At 42.5% G+C, this 13,160-nt stretch overlaps 1 protein-coding gene across 1 annotated transcript; it reads left to right on the top strand.

The window, feature by feature from the left end:
- The first annotated feature begins 1,967 nt into the window (after nucleotides 1-1,967).
- Nucleotides 1,968-2,606, top strand: LOC147434525 (uncharacterized). Its single transcript, XM_086489642.1, has one exon. It carries the CDS (start codon nucleotides 1,968-1,970, stop codon nucleotides 2,604-2,606), a length of 639 nt encoding a protein of 212 aa, XP_086345768.1.
- The last annotated feature ends 10,554 nt before the right edge of the window (nucleotides 2,607-13,160 follow it).

Below are 13,160 nucleotides of genomic sequence, written 5' to 3'. Positions count from 1 at the left end.
TGAATATTAAATGTGATAACAACAAAAATTATCTTATTAACCTAAGTTATTAACACGTTTACACATTTGTGAACACGCTAATGAAATCCATGCAGACATGGAAAGAGTATCAATGAGATAATATTGTCTGTTATCCTCTATTATGGTAGTTGTACGTAGGCTCTAGCAGTATCTCCTACCTCCAATTCTTCGGTGTTAGCCAAAATAGAATTTGTACCAACAACGCCATCAAACCGCAAATGTGTGTGTCTCTCAATGTGAATGAGCTAGGGGTGGCCTACTACAGAGCTCAGGGGATGTGTCTACTGTGAGGTTATCGAGAATAAGTGTAAGCAACTTTTAAGGTAGCAATCCAAATGATTAGGGGTGTAGAAGAGGAACTACACTACCATCCAAGAAAAGCATCGGGTGACTCTGGATGTAGTCGTATGATGCTTGATATCGTGCATCTTGTGGGTAAACTCCCCAAGAGAGTCCAAAGCACTGAAGTCCCACTACAGTCAATGAACCTTTCTAAGAAGAGATCCAAGATCAAGGAAATGAACATATCTAAGAAGAGATCCAAGATCCTCTCCCTAAATCCATGTAGATGCTCCTGTGTAAGCAAGTGATCTAACATGTTGAGCTTAAGCGGTAAGTGTTTGTCCATCCAAGATGGTGATGTTTTCTCTAGGAATGTTGTGATCCCATATGTTAGTAGCATGGCCATATCTTGTGTGTCCTCCTCTGATGAGTGCATAGGTGTGCCCAAAACAATCCACAAGTCACCACCCCCTTTGGAGTGCGCAACCATCGAAGAATGGCTTGAGTGAATGGATCTCCCAAGGATTGTACTCTTGTAGATGGTCTATGTCTGTAGAGAATAGGAAGTAGTGGAAGCTTGAGTCTTAAGAGAGTCAATTTATTTTCTACTATAGCCATGAAAGCAGGAAGAAGTCAATGTTTTGATTCTGCAGCAATAGAATTTGCATAAGCAAGGGAAGTAGAAGAATCCGGGACGGTCACATTCAATTTCTTTTGTTCTAGAAGATCCAGAGGGAATCCAATGGGACCTGGATTCCATGTGTGCTGGCACAAAGGAATCTGTAGCAGCAGCAAAGAAATTTTATTGCAAGTAGAGCTAGAGGAAAGTAGAGAGATCTGTGAGGGTACAGATCAAGGGCAAGGTCTGCTATTGTATAGGTGTTGTTGGAGTATGCTCCATGAATCTACATGTATAGCAAGTGTAGAAGGAATAGCGGACTTGCATATCTGAAGGTAGCTAGAACAACGAATAATAGCCACAGTGAATTTGGAGGTGTGCAACAATGCTTGGAAGGGAAGTGGATGCATGAGTAGTAATCAAGTCAAATCTACAGTGTATGTTGATTTGAGAATCAATTGTAGCAGGGAAGCAAGCCCGTGTAGAAATTGGAGAAGACCGATTGGGTCAGGCAGCCTAAACCATCATCGGAGTAGCCCATACTGGCTAGCCGGTGAGCTAATTGCTAGCACCATATGTTAATATCCCCTCGGCAGTAGCATCTACACACATGCGTCAGTAGTCCGAGATCTCTCAATGTCTGCATCTCTGTGTAAATGTGAAGGCCCTATTGCTAGCACACAGGTGTAATGAACCCACACCCACCCCCAATTAATTAAACATAGGCAATCTTACTTAGAATTTTCCTAGAACCTTGATTTTATTTTCTCCCAATTAAAAATTTTGAATTTTGTCAAGATCAAAATACTTAGGCCTCCTTCCCATGGTTCACGCGATCGTAGATTTGTAGTGTGGGGACACACTAGTTTTCATTACTACCCATGCACTTGACTAAATTGGATCAGCGAACTCTCGTGGTGTATGTTCAATCAAGCTTTTCATGAGGGCAATATTTGACCTCTTGGCAGCCCTCGCACCCAACACGTAGCCAGGTTTGGCACTACGATAGTTGGATTACAGGTTTCGCAATATTGGAAAGGTTTAGATGGCATGGTGGTCCATCCAAGAAAGCCTGGCTAACCCGGAGGAGCCCACTAAAACCGTTGTCAAGCATTGGAGTCCACGCTTTACAAGAGCTAGGAGAAATATTCTGGGCAAGTATGTAAGCGCCCGATGGGTAGGAGCACATAGTCCATTACATAGTGTTGCATATTGTCTTCACCCTGAATATTGGCATATGGATGTGAATAACCTTGATGAAGAGGTTATTGACGATTTCTATGATGTAGTGGAGCGTTTCTATGAAGATCCAGATAAACATGCAGTAACGGTGACCGAGTTGACCAAATATAAATTAAAAGAAGACAGATTTGCTATGGAGTTTGTACAAAAACTTGCCAAGGAACAGCCTGCTTGGAAATGGTGGATACTAAATGGAGGCAACGTTCCAATATTACGACGATTAGGTGTGAAGGTGCTTGCTCAATGTGCTTCAAACTCAAGTTCGGAACGTAATTGGAGCAATTACAAGTACGTGCATTCTACAAGCAGAAATCGTTTATTAGGCAGTAGAGCTGAGAAGTTGGTGTACATGTACTGCAACGATAAATTGGTGAGGACAATTGAATTAGATGACTATAACAAAGAGATGCCTAAGTGGACATATGACATTACTCGAGAATAGTATTGTATGAAAGAGAATATATATGTTGAAGTAGATGTCCCTCACATGGTTGATAATGGTTGTTCTACGAAAGAGATAGAACAGAACTTGCAGCCCAAACATGGTGTTAGTAAGGCCACTCGCAGATGGTCCTCACAATTAGTGGAATGTCAGTTTTGTGAAGCAGTTCAAAGATACGCTGACCTTGTTGAGTAAATGCCTTTGTATGGCAATGGATGTTCAGATCAAGTGAAGAGAGAGAGAGAGAGTGAGAGAGAGAGAGTATTGAAGTGGATGTTACCATATAAGAGAGAGAGAGAGAGAGAGAGAGAGAGAGAGTTTTGTTGTCAATGCTAACATGTAAGAGAGAGGGAGAGTGAGAGAGATTGTGTTAAATTTTGTCGTTTATATGCTCATGTATACCAAGTTTAAATGATTTTGTAGGATGCCAGTGTGTGGGCTATCTGAAATTGGTGTGTTTTTTTTTAAGAGAGAGAGAGAGAGATGGAGAGAGTTTGTGTTACTTTTGCCATCAATTTTGAGTCAATATGTGTGTGTGTCACACACACACACACACACACACACACACACAAATTGTGTTAAATTTTGTCGTTTGTATGCTCATGTATACCAAGTTCAAATGGTTTAGTAAGGATGCTAGTGTGTGGCCTTTCTAAAATTGGTGTGTGTGTGTGTGCGAGAGAGATTGAGAGAGTTTGCATTTATTTTGTCATCAATTCTGAGCCAATATGTGTGTGCGTCACACACACACACACACACACAGATTGTGTTAAATTTTGTTGTTTTTATGCTTAGTATACCAAGTTCAAATGGTTTTGTAAGGCCTTTCTGAAATTGGTGTGTGCCTGTGATGAGCGAGAGAGAGAGAGAGAGAGAGAGAGAGAGAGAGAGAGAGAGAGAGAGAGAGAGAGAGAGAGAGAGAGAGAGAGAGAGAGAGAGAGAGAGAGAGAGAGAGAGAGAGAGAGAGAGAGAGAGAGAGAGAATTTTGTTGACTCATGAATTATGCTAGCATGGAAGAGAGAGGGAGAGAGAGACAGATAATGTTAAATTTGAGTGAGTGAGAGAGAGAGAGAGAATTTGTGTGCATCATAGAGAGAGGGAGAGAGACCCACACCGTCGATCAAGTGCAAATGTCCATGTTACATTGAGTAAAATACTGTATAACATCTATCAGAGTCCTCAGCACTGTCCTATTGTCATTGCGCGGTCAAACGATCGTGTGCTGCATCAAACATGTCAGGTGATACATGTGCCCGGCCGGAGGACTATGCGTGGAAGAAATAATAACAAATCGGGCATGGCCCGCCCTCAGGACTATATGACACGGGCATGGGGGCATGGGATCTATGGTGAGAGCATCGAGCGCCGTAGATCTTGTCGGCACCGCAAAAAGTAATCTCGGGTATAAAAAGTAATCTCGGGTACCCGAGATTACTTTTGGTCACATTTGGTATAAGAGTAATCTCGGGCCCATACCATCACAATAAACACGCGGGTGCTCGTGGTTAGGGCATGGGAGTCGCAAAGGTGAGGTCAAGGGTTCGAGGGTCGGCCGTGAAGTAATCTCGAGTGCGAAGTAATCTCGGGTGCAAAGTAATCTCGGGTACCCGAGATTACTTTTTCGTGCCCAAGATTACTTTGCCACGATCTACGGCTCTCCTTCATCCCACCATAGATCCCACCCCCTCAATGCCCGTGTTAGATAATCCCCAGGATGGCCCGCTAGTATCGTGCCCGTGTGGAGGTGGTTGCTCCAAACTATTTGGATGCTCGAATGCAGTCAAAGGGGAGCTTTCCTGCCCTTGCCCCTCTAGCTCTGCCAAGTGTCTCCTCAATAGTTTCGCCTCTCTTTGCTTAGCTCTAGCAGAAGAACTATTTGGTGCTTGCCTGCTCTCAGTTGCTTGCTTTGCTTGTTGAGTGCCATGAGTGCTATGCATGCCTCTCACACAAGAAGTATTCTCACGATAATTGCCGCATTGTGACTTACCTCAACATCATGAGCTTCTGTGAGGGAGGCACCGCATGCCTAGCTAGGTACGATTGGGGGCAGGGGATCGCCGGCCCGGGGGGGGGGGGGACGGCGGTCCCTTGCCCCCAATCGTACCTAGCTAGGTATGCGGTGCCTTCGAGCAGAAGCTCATGATGTTATTCATTGTATGAAAAACATTGGAAAAGACTCCGATTTCCTACATGAGAAAATTTCTAAATCTTCTTGTAGATAATCTGCTCAATCTGAGTTTGCAGCTCTTCGACCTTCTGATGGATTGGAAGATCTAGCAATGGCCAGTTGCAACTCGTCCGTTGGCATAGTGATTGATTCGCTACGTAAGTCCTCCACAAAATAGGAAACCGATTAATTGCTCACACAGTGATCAATTACAAAGGGATTTTTCAATAGCTATAGAAATCGGGGTGCCATCTGAGCCATCTCATTAAATTGATCAGGTGATATTTCCAAATTCTTCAGCTGCTCATCAAATTCTAGGATGGTTTTCCTATCTTCCTTCGCGTCCGTCATGTAAGTTGTCGTCCACTCCTTGATCAGGTTTGTATTGATCAAAGGTGCTCCTCCTTCTTGCTCAGTGACTTGTCGGTCCAACTCTTTGCAAGCTCTCTTGCTCAGGACCGTTTGGGTGTCTATGGATGTCGTCCACTCCTTGATCAGGTTTGTATTGATCAAAGGTGCTACTCCTTCTTGCTCAGTGACTTTCCGCCTTCACTCATCTTTTGACTTTCCACCTTCATCTATCTTTTCATTCACTCTTCACTTATGCACTTAATATGTTTTGAAAGAATTTTTATTTTTTTGAGATTGGGGAGACCTAATAGCTTCTTCCATCGATTTGAATCTATAATGGAATTGGCCTATTTAACTTGAGAGTAGCAAAAATTAATGAGAGTACTTTTGATAAATGACTTTGTGAGCATAGCGGGTGAACATAATTGAAGATAGCAACATAATCATTGGCATGAACAATACTTTTTCAAGAGAGAGAATTTAGAGAACATGACAACAATTGAGGACCGGATTTATGTGGAGCCGGTCCCCCCTCCAATAGGCATTTGTATTATGATTTCTCCCATTAAGAGAGACTTGTTACAATACAATCTTTGTGTTCCTTGTGACCTAGGTGATGCAATGAAGATGGAAAGCTTCATGCATCACAAGCATAACATAAACTTGAAGAAAGCTTTAACTATCTCAAGCCTCAGTCCCAAGACCTCAAACACCTTCGAAGGTGGAGAGAGCTAGCAGGGAATGAGGGTAGGGAAAAGGAAGAAGAAACATTTCATAGGAGAAAGAATTAGTATCAAAACTCTTGTTGCTAGCATACAAAATAGCATAGTAATGAAGAAGACGGAGATGGCAAGCTTAAGCATTGAAGCATGGCTCTTGGTTGGATTTGCACTCCATAGCCAAGAGTGTTGGTGTAGGCTCTCAGCCTCTACTTGCTTGGAGAAGGAGAGGGAGCTCTTGCACTTTGCATAGCACACAAGGAGAGTGTTTGTGAGTGTGTATACCCCCTAATCAACCCCCTAGCTTGCTTGGGTTGACCCCCCCTTGTAGCTCATGCTTGAAGCTCATTGGACCCCTCCAGGCCTAGCCAATCACAAGCAGGAGGCATTACAAGCAACAAGGGTAGCCTTGGGACAAGTGTCCCCCTTTCCCCTTTGAGAGAGAGGACTTGATAAATGCAAAATCAATTAATTAAATATCCTAAATTATCATTGGACCCCTTGGGTGGCCAACCAATAGGCTTCAGGCACACCATCAGGGCAACATGAGGAGGAACTTGACAAGTGTCCCTTCTGCTTTCTTTGTACCATGCATGCCTTGTGTGAGTGTGTGGGTGTTCTCTCATCTCCCCTCATGTAGGGCTCGCCCCCTCCTTGTAGGAATTGAATATTTGACTTTTTGACACTTCAAGCCTCTCATCCATAGGCCCAGTTCCCACCACAAGCTTGGCCCTTAAGCACTTTAAGCTTGGGCTGGGTTCTCACCTCAAGTGCAACCCTAGCATCTCAAGTATGTCAAGCACCTCAAGCATCTCAATCATCAAGCACCTCAAGCATCTCAAGCACCTCAATCATCAAGCACCTCAAACACCTCAATCATCAAGCATGACAAGCAGGACTAGCACCTCGAGCTGGGTCGGGTTCCCGTCTCAAGCTCAGCCCTAGCTTACCTAAGGTCAAAGGACTTTTACACACATTATTGGAGGTCTTCAATGAAGCTAACCCTAAGGTCTTATGCTCCATTGGTTAGCCTTGCTCTTTGATAGACCATCTCTCATTTGGACCCCTTTACCATTGGCCCCGTGTTGAGATAGATCTATAAGCACATGTCTATATCTTAACACTTGTTCCCGTTTATTCTCCCACATTAAGTGATCAATTTAATATGAAAAAATCATTCGGGTTGGTTAGATATTAGATATTAGATTTTATGACATTACCTGTCTCTTGAAATCATAGTCGTCCTCGACTATGAGGTAGAAGAGATAAAGCCTTAGTCATTAGTCAATTTTACTTAGTGGGTAGAGAATCCCTTTTTATCCTACGACATCTTTCTAAGATGGATGACTAATCCATTTGGTGCTTGGGAGACATAGCTGTCGCAAGCATGTCTGCTCTTTAGTCCATTTCATTCTCCCAAAGTAGAGTGACAAATTCTACTTGGTGTTTGAGAGACGTCGTCATCACAAACATGATTCTAAGCATGCATACTAGTTAAATTTGTGCACAATTAAAAAGAGGACTAGTCTTATAAGACAAAAACATGAGTCATTTAAAAGAAATTTGTACATTTCCTTACTCTAATGTAGCATTGTAAGCATTGACAAGGTTCATACTATCCTTAAGTTGTATTCCTTGCATCCCTCTAGCATCTTCAAAAGGATAATTTTTGAATTTAATAAGATACCGTCGGATAATCTTACCATATCGTAGTACCTTGTCTTCATGCCGAAGGATAGCTTCGGGTTGTAGCACCTCTTCTTGGTCTTCAACTTCGGGAGGGTCTTCAATAATTGGTTCAGTTGGTGGCTCTCCTTTGTAGGGCTTAAGTAGGCTTACATGAAAGGCATTGTGTATGAGCCAATGGTTGGGCAACTTGAGTTGATAAGCCGTCTCATTGATGGGCTTCAAGATTTGGAAAGGACCATAGTATCTTTTTGCTAGTTTAGCATAATACTTTTGATGGCCCGTAGTATTTTTGCCCGTCGTTTGCCTTAATCGAGCCTTAGGAAACTTGAGTAAGACCCAATCATTTTCTTTGAACATTAAGGCTCTTCTGTGCTTATCAGCAGCAGCTTTTTGCCTTTGTTGAGAGATGGATATAGCCTCCTTAATCTTTTGAAAAGATTCTTGTAGGTCACGGCTATACTCATCGGCGGTGAAGATCTTCCCATGTACTTTGAGTAGCAAGGGACTTTTAGGTCTTCCATCAATGATCTCAAAAGGTGCTTTTCCCGTAGAAGTATGTACAGTATTATTGTAGGCATACTCAGAGGTAAATACTTTTCCCATTGTGAGCGTTGATCTACTTCAGTAACATAAGTCTTGAGTAGATCGAGTATCCTAAGATTGGCTATCTCACTTTGGCCATCCGTTTGAGGGTGATAGGCCGAAGAGAAATCCAATCTTGTTCCTAGATTTTCAAAGGGACCTTTCCAGAAATTACTGGTCATTCTAGGATCTCTATTTGACACGATGGATGTGGGTAATCCATGGTGCTTGAAAATCTGAGATATGAAGAGAGTTGCCATTTGATGTGCCTTAATAGTCTTCTTGACAGGAATAAAATGTGCTTGCTTGCTAAACCTGTCGACTATTGTCTATATTTCTATATTTCCATGGATAGACTTGGGTAATCCAAAAATGAAATCCATGGATATACTCTCCCATGGTGAATTTGGGATAGGCAATGGCTGGAGTAATCCAGGTTGCTTCCCTCTATCATACTTGGTCTTTTGGCATCCTACACATTTTGAAACATACTCTTGTATGTCCACTTTCATGGTAAGCCAATAGAAGTACGTCTCTACTCCTCGGAGAGTAGGTTGAATACCTCTATGCCCCGCATATGGAGGATCATGGGATTCATACATAACTTTCTTACGAAGGGAATGGGTAACACGTAGCCTATTGCCGTGGAGAAGATAACCATCCTGCAAGGTGAATGGTTCCTCTTTCTTTCCCAAAGCAAGGGCTGACATTATGTCTCTAAAGTCAGGGTCAGTAGCATACTCATCTATCATAGAGGATGGATCATTGTGAGTAGCTATAGACACCGCATTAACTTTTGGTTGTCGTGAAAGTGCATCGGCCACTTGATTGTGCTTACCAGCTATGTGAGCAATATGGAAATTAAATTGCCAAAGAAAATTTGCCCACCTCATGAAATACTTGAGACTTTGGTGGCCGGTTGGTAGGATAAATAAAGTCCCCAATAGGTAGTGCTTCCATGTGTCTAGGACATGTAGAACAGCTAAAAGCTCTTTCTCATAAATGCCCAAGACTCATTCATCAGTATTGAGCCTTCGGCTCTCATATGCTATGGCAAGCCCTTCTTGAAGAAAAACTGCTCCAAGGCAATCACCACAAGCATCACATTGGACCTCAAATGGCTTTGAGAGATCCGGAAGCACGAGGACTAGTTCAGAAGTAAGCTTCTCTTTGAGCTTTTCAAAAGCATTTTGCTCCTTAGTAGTCCATACATGATTAACTTTCTTCTTAGTTAAGTCGTGTAGTGGTCCTGCTACTTGAGAGAATTTTTCTATGAAGCGTCTATAGTATGCGCACATACCAATAAAGCTTCTTAGCTCATGTAGATTTCTTGGGTTAGGCCATGATTTTATTACCTCTAACTTTGATGGATCCATATGGATACCATCGTGAGAGATAATATGACCTAGGTATTGAATCTCTTGAAGGAAGAATTCACTTTTCTTTTGGTTGAGAAAAAGCTTGCTCTCCCTCAATGCTTGAAAAATCACTTGGAGATGTTTCTTATGTTCCTCCAAAGACTTGGAGTAGATGATGATATCATCAAAGAACACTCCAGTGAATTTGCGATAAGGTCTAAAAATTTTCTCTATTAGACAATTGAAGGTAGTTGGTGCATTAGTCAAGCCAAAAGGCATGACTAGATATTCATAAAGACCAAATGTTGTGCGAAACGCGGTCTTTAGGATATCTTCATCCACTATCCCTATTTGATGATAGCCACTCTTAAGGTCAATCCTACTGAAGTAGGTAGAGACTTGTAGCTTATCAAATAGATCTTCTACCCGAGGCACGAGAAATCTGTTTTTGATAGTGATATGGTTTAGTGTTCGATAGTCCACACACATACAGTATGTACCATCTTTCTTTTGCACTAAAAGGAGTGGAGAACAAAAGGAGAGGAACTAGGCCTCACCATCCCTTTGTCTACCAATTCCTGCACTTGCCTCATGATCTCCTCTTGTTGAGCATGTGAGACTCGATAAGGAGGTTTGTTAGGCGGTGAGCTTCCTGGAAGGAGCTCAATGTGATGGTCATCATCCCCTCGTGTTGGAGGTAAGTCCATAGGGATATCATCGATGAACACATCTTGGAATCCTTTTAGAAAATTAAACAAGTTTTACTCTTCTTGATTCCTACCATTTACATTTGATGAAACATTAGTATCTTTTAGAGACTCTTTGACAAAAATCATGTACGCAGAAACTGAGCTCTTCATTGACTTATCAAAAGTAAGAGGATTTACAAGTGGAACAGTGCGACCACGCTCACTAGCATCTATATACATATTCTTTCCCCTGTAGGTGAAGTAGATTCTCCTTTCATGGAACTTCATGTTGGCAGCCATGTGATCAAACCATGGTGCCCCTAGGATAGTATCCTCATGTTGGAGAGGAGAGATGAAGAAGTCTTCTTTGTCGACATAGCTTTGGACATGAAGCCTCAACTTCCCAATCAAGGGAGTAACGGAGGCTTGCTGTCCCTTGAAAGCTGTGTCAGCCATTACCATATCTCCCATCTCAAAAGCTTGAATGCCCAACTTGGTGGCCAACTCCATTGATATGAAGTTTAGAATAGAGCCAGGGTCAAACAAGATGAAGGCATCATGCTCTCTTACCTTTCCCCAAGCATAGGAAAGTGATGATCTTTTGCAATGAGCATCCTCTTTTGGAGCTTCAATGGTGGAAGCCCTAGGAGTCTCATTGCGTGTATTCTTCTTGGGGCAAGAACGATAGCCATGTCCTTGCTCCCCACACTTGAAACACTTATGGTCCTTGCGAAAAGCTTCAAGCTCTTCAGGAGAGAGTTTGTTTTTACCTTTGTAAACTCCCTTCTCCTTGGACCGATTGTTGTTGTTGTTGTTGGAAGTGACTTGGAAAGTATTTTGAACATTGGTTTTCCAATTTGCATCATTTTTTCCATGGGCTTGACATTACGTCTAGTCCCTTGATGTAAATTGATGCGTAAAGCAACCATGGTGTGATGGATTACTTCGCTAATAGTACCAGGCCATTGAGAGTTGATGTATTCAGCCATCTCTTCATGTAATCCCGCACAGAATTGCTGCCTTTGGTCGGCAAAGTCTATCTTTTGAAAGACAGTAGCTTTGAGATGTAAATCCCAAAACTTGTCTACGTACTTGTGGATAGACGCATGAGAGAGAAGCTTCAAGTTGCGCCATTCGGTAAGAACTTTGTCCTTTGCATCGCTTGCAAGGAATTGCTTCATGATGGAAACTCATAGAGTTTTCCATGTCTTTGGGGCTTCACCATTGCCACGAAGGCTAGCCCACCATTGACGAGCTGATTTTTGGAAGTGCATAGCTACATGGCATAGCTTGGAGGACTCTGTGAAGCCCTCGTCTCCAAAGGCCGCATCAAATTGCTGGATGAAGGCCAACACTTTGTAACCAAAGGTGCCATCATAGGTGACAAAAGAGATACTCTTTCCTCCCTCCTTGAACTTCTTTAGCTTTTGTGACCTTCTCCATGCAGGAAATGATTTGCAATGTCCTCCCCTCTTGTATGCTCTAGGAGAATAGCCATAACTTTCGTCAGAAGAGGAGGAAGGTGAAGAAGAAGGAGAAGAGGATGACCTCTTCCTAGCCCTTTTCTTTCTTTGTTTCCTCTCTTGCCTTTCAGAGTGATGAGGAGAAGGACTATGTGATGATATTTTCCTCTTGGGAGGAGTGGGCGATCGTCTAGACCGCCGTCTTCGTGGAGCCACATCTTCAAAGGAACTTAAACTTTCATTGCTTTCTTGCTCTTTGGATTCCTCCTCTCGAATGGGAGAGAGTCTTCTTTTGGGGGTCTCTTTAAGAGGCCTCCTAAGCTCTCTCTCCTCTTGGAGAGGAAGGGAAATTCCATCAGCACGAAGTTGTTGAGTAACTTCGGCTTGCAAAGCAGGGTTGCCCATAGCTTGCTGCAACCTAGTGACAAGATAATTCACAAACATGGGAGCATCATCATTAGCATCTTCATGTGCAAAATCAAAGCTATCAATGTTCATTCTACTCTCTTGATTATTGTCAGCCATGTTAACAAAATTTATGTATGTACTTAGTGTATGCTTTGGCAATTCAAAACCTTAGTTGCCAATCCTCTTAGCCTTTGAAAATCGGCTCTTAAGTATCTACACCCACGGCTCAAAGTGGTTAATTATAAAGAGTACAGGAGTAGGTCTTGAAGGAGTACGAGCGGAAGTGCGACGCGAGAGAGAGTGCGAGAAGAAGATCACAACGATATGGTGAACTCGCTCTACTGTAATGTGTAGAGCATAGTGAGTTCTTATTAGGTTTTAACAAAAGAATATGTGTACATACCTGGCGGCCCGCCCACTTAACTGGGCGACCACATTGGGCTTTATATCCCAACAACCTCCCACTTAAAGTCCAATGTGGTACTTTAAGTGTGAGAGAAGCTACTATACAAGCTAATATACAAGAGATGTAGAGAAGTGATGTACTACCCTACACCTAACTGCTTGCGAAAATGCGCAAAGCTCTCTGAGGGAAGTCCTTTTGTAAGTAGATCAGCAGGATTTTCTGTGGTGTGAACTTTGACAAGCTGAAGTTGCTTATCCTCGAGCATTTCCCTGATGAAATGATACTTCACATCCACATGCTTTGTCTTTGAGTGATAAACTGGATTGCGAGCCGATTGTATAGCACTTTCACTATCACAATATAACATAGGCATCTCTTCTTTGATTCCCAAATCTGTTACTAGTCGATTAAGCCAAATTGATTCTTTGCATGCCTCTGATGCTGCAACATATTCAGCCTCTGTAGTAGACTGAGTAACACAATCTTGTAATTTAGAACGCCATGATACTGTTCCACCAGCCAATGTAAAGACATACCCTGACGTAGACCTTCGGTTGTCTAAGTCACCTGCATAATCTGAGTCTGTAAAACCCTTTACACTTAGCTCCTAACTCCCATAGCATATACGCATACTCTTTGTAGCTTTCAGGTATCTCAATATTCCTTTCACTGCCTCCCAATGTTTCTTGCCTGGGTTTGACATGTATCGACTTATTACTCCC

The sequence above is a fragment of the Adiantum capillus-veneris genome, chromosome 19, assembly GCF_014529385.1.
Source record: "Adiantum capillus-veneris isolate H3 chromosome 19, ASM1452938v2, whole genome shotgun sequence".
NCBI classification, from domain to species: Eukaryota; Viridiplantae; Streptophyta; class Polypodiopsida; order Polypodiales; family Pteridaceae; genus Adiantum; species Adiantum capillus-veneris.
Note: the sequence above shows the minus strand (reverse complement) of the source record. Positions and strands in the feature narration are given on the sequence as shown.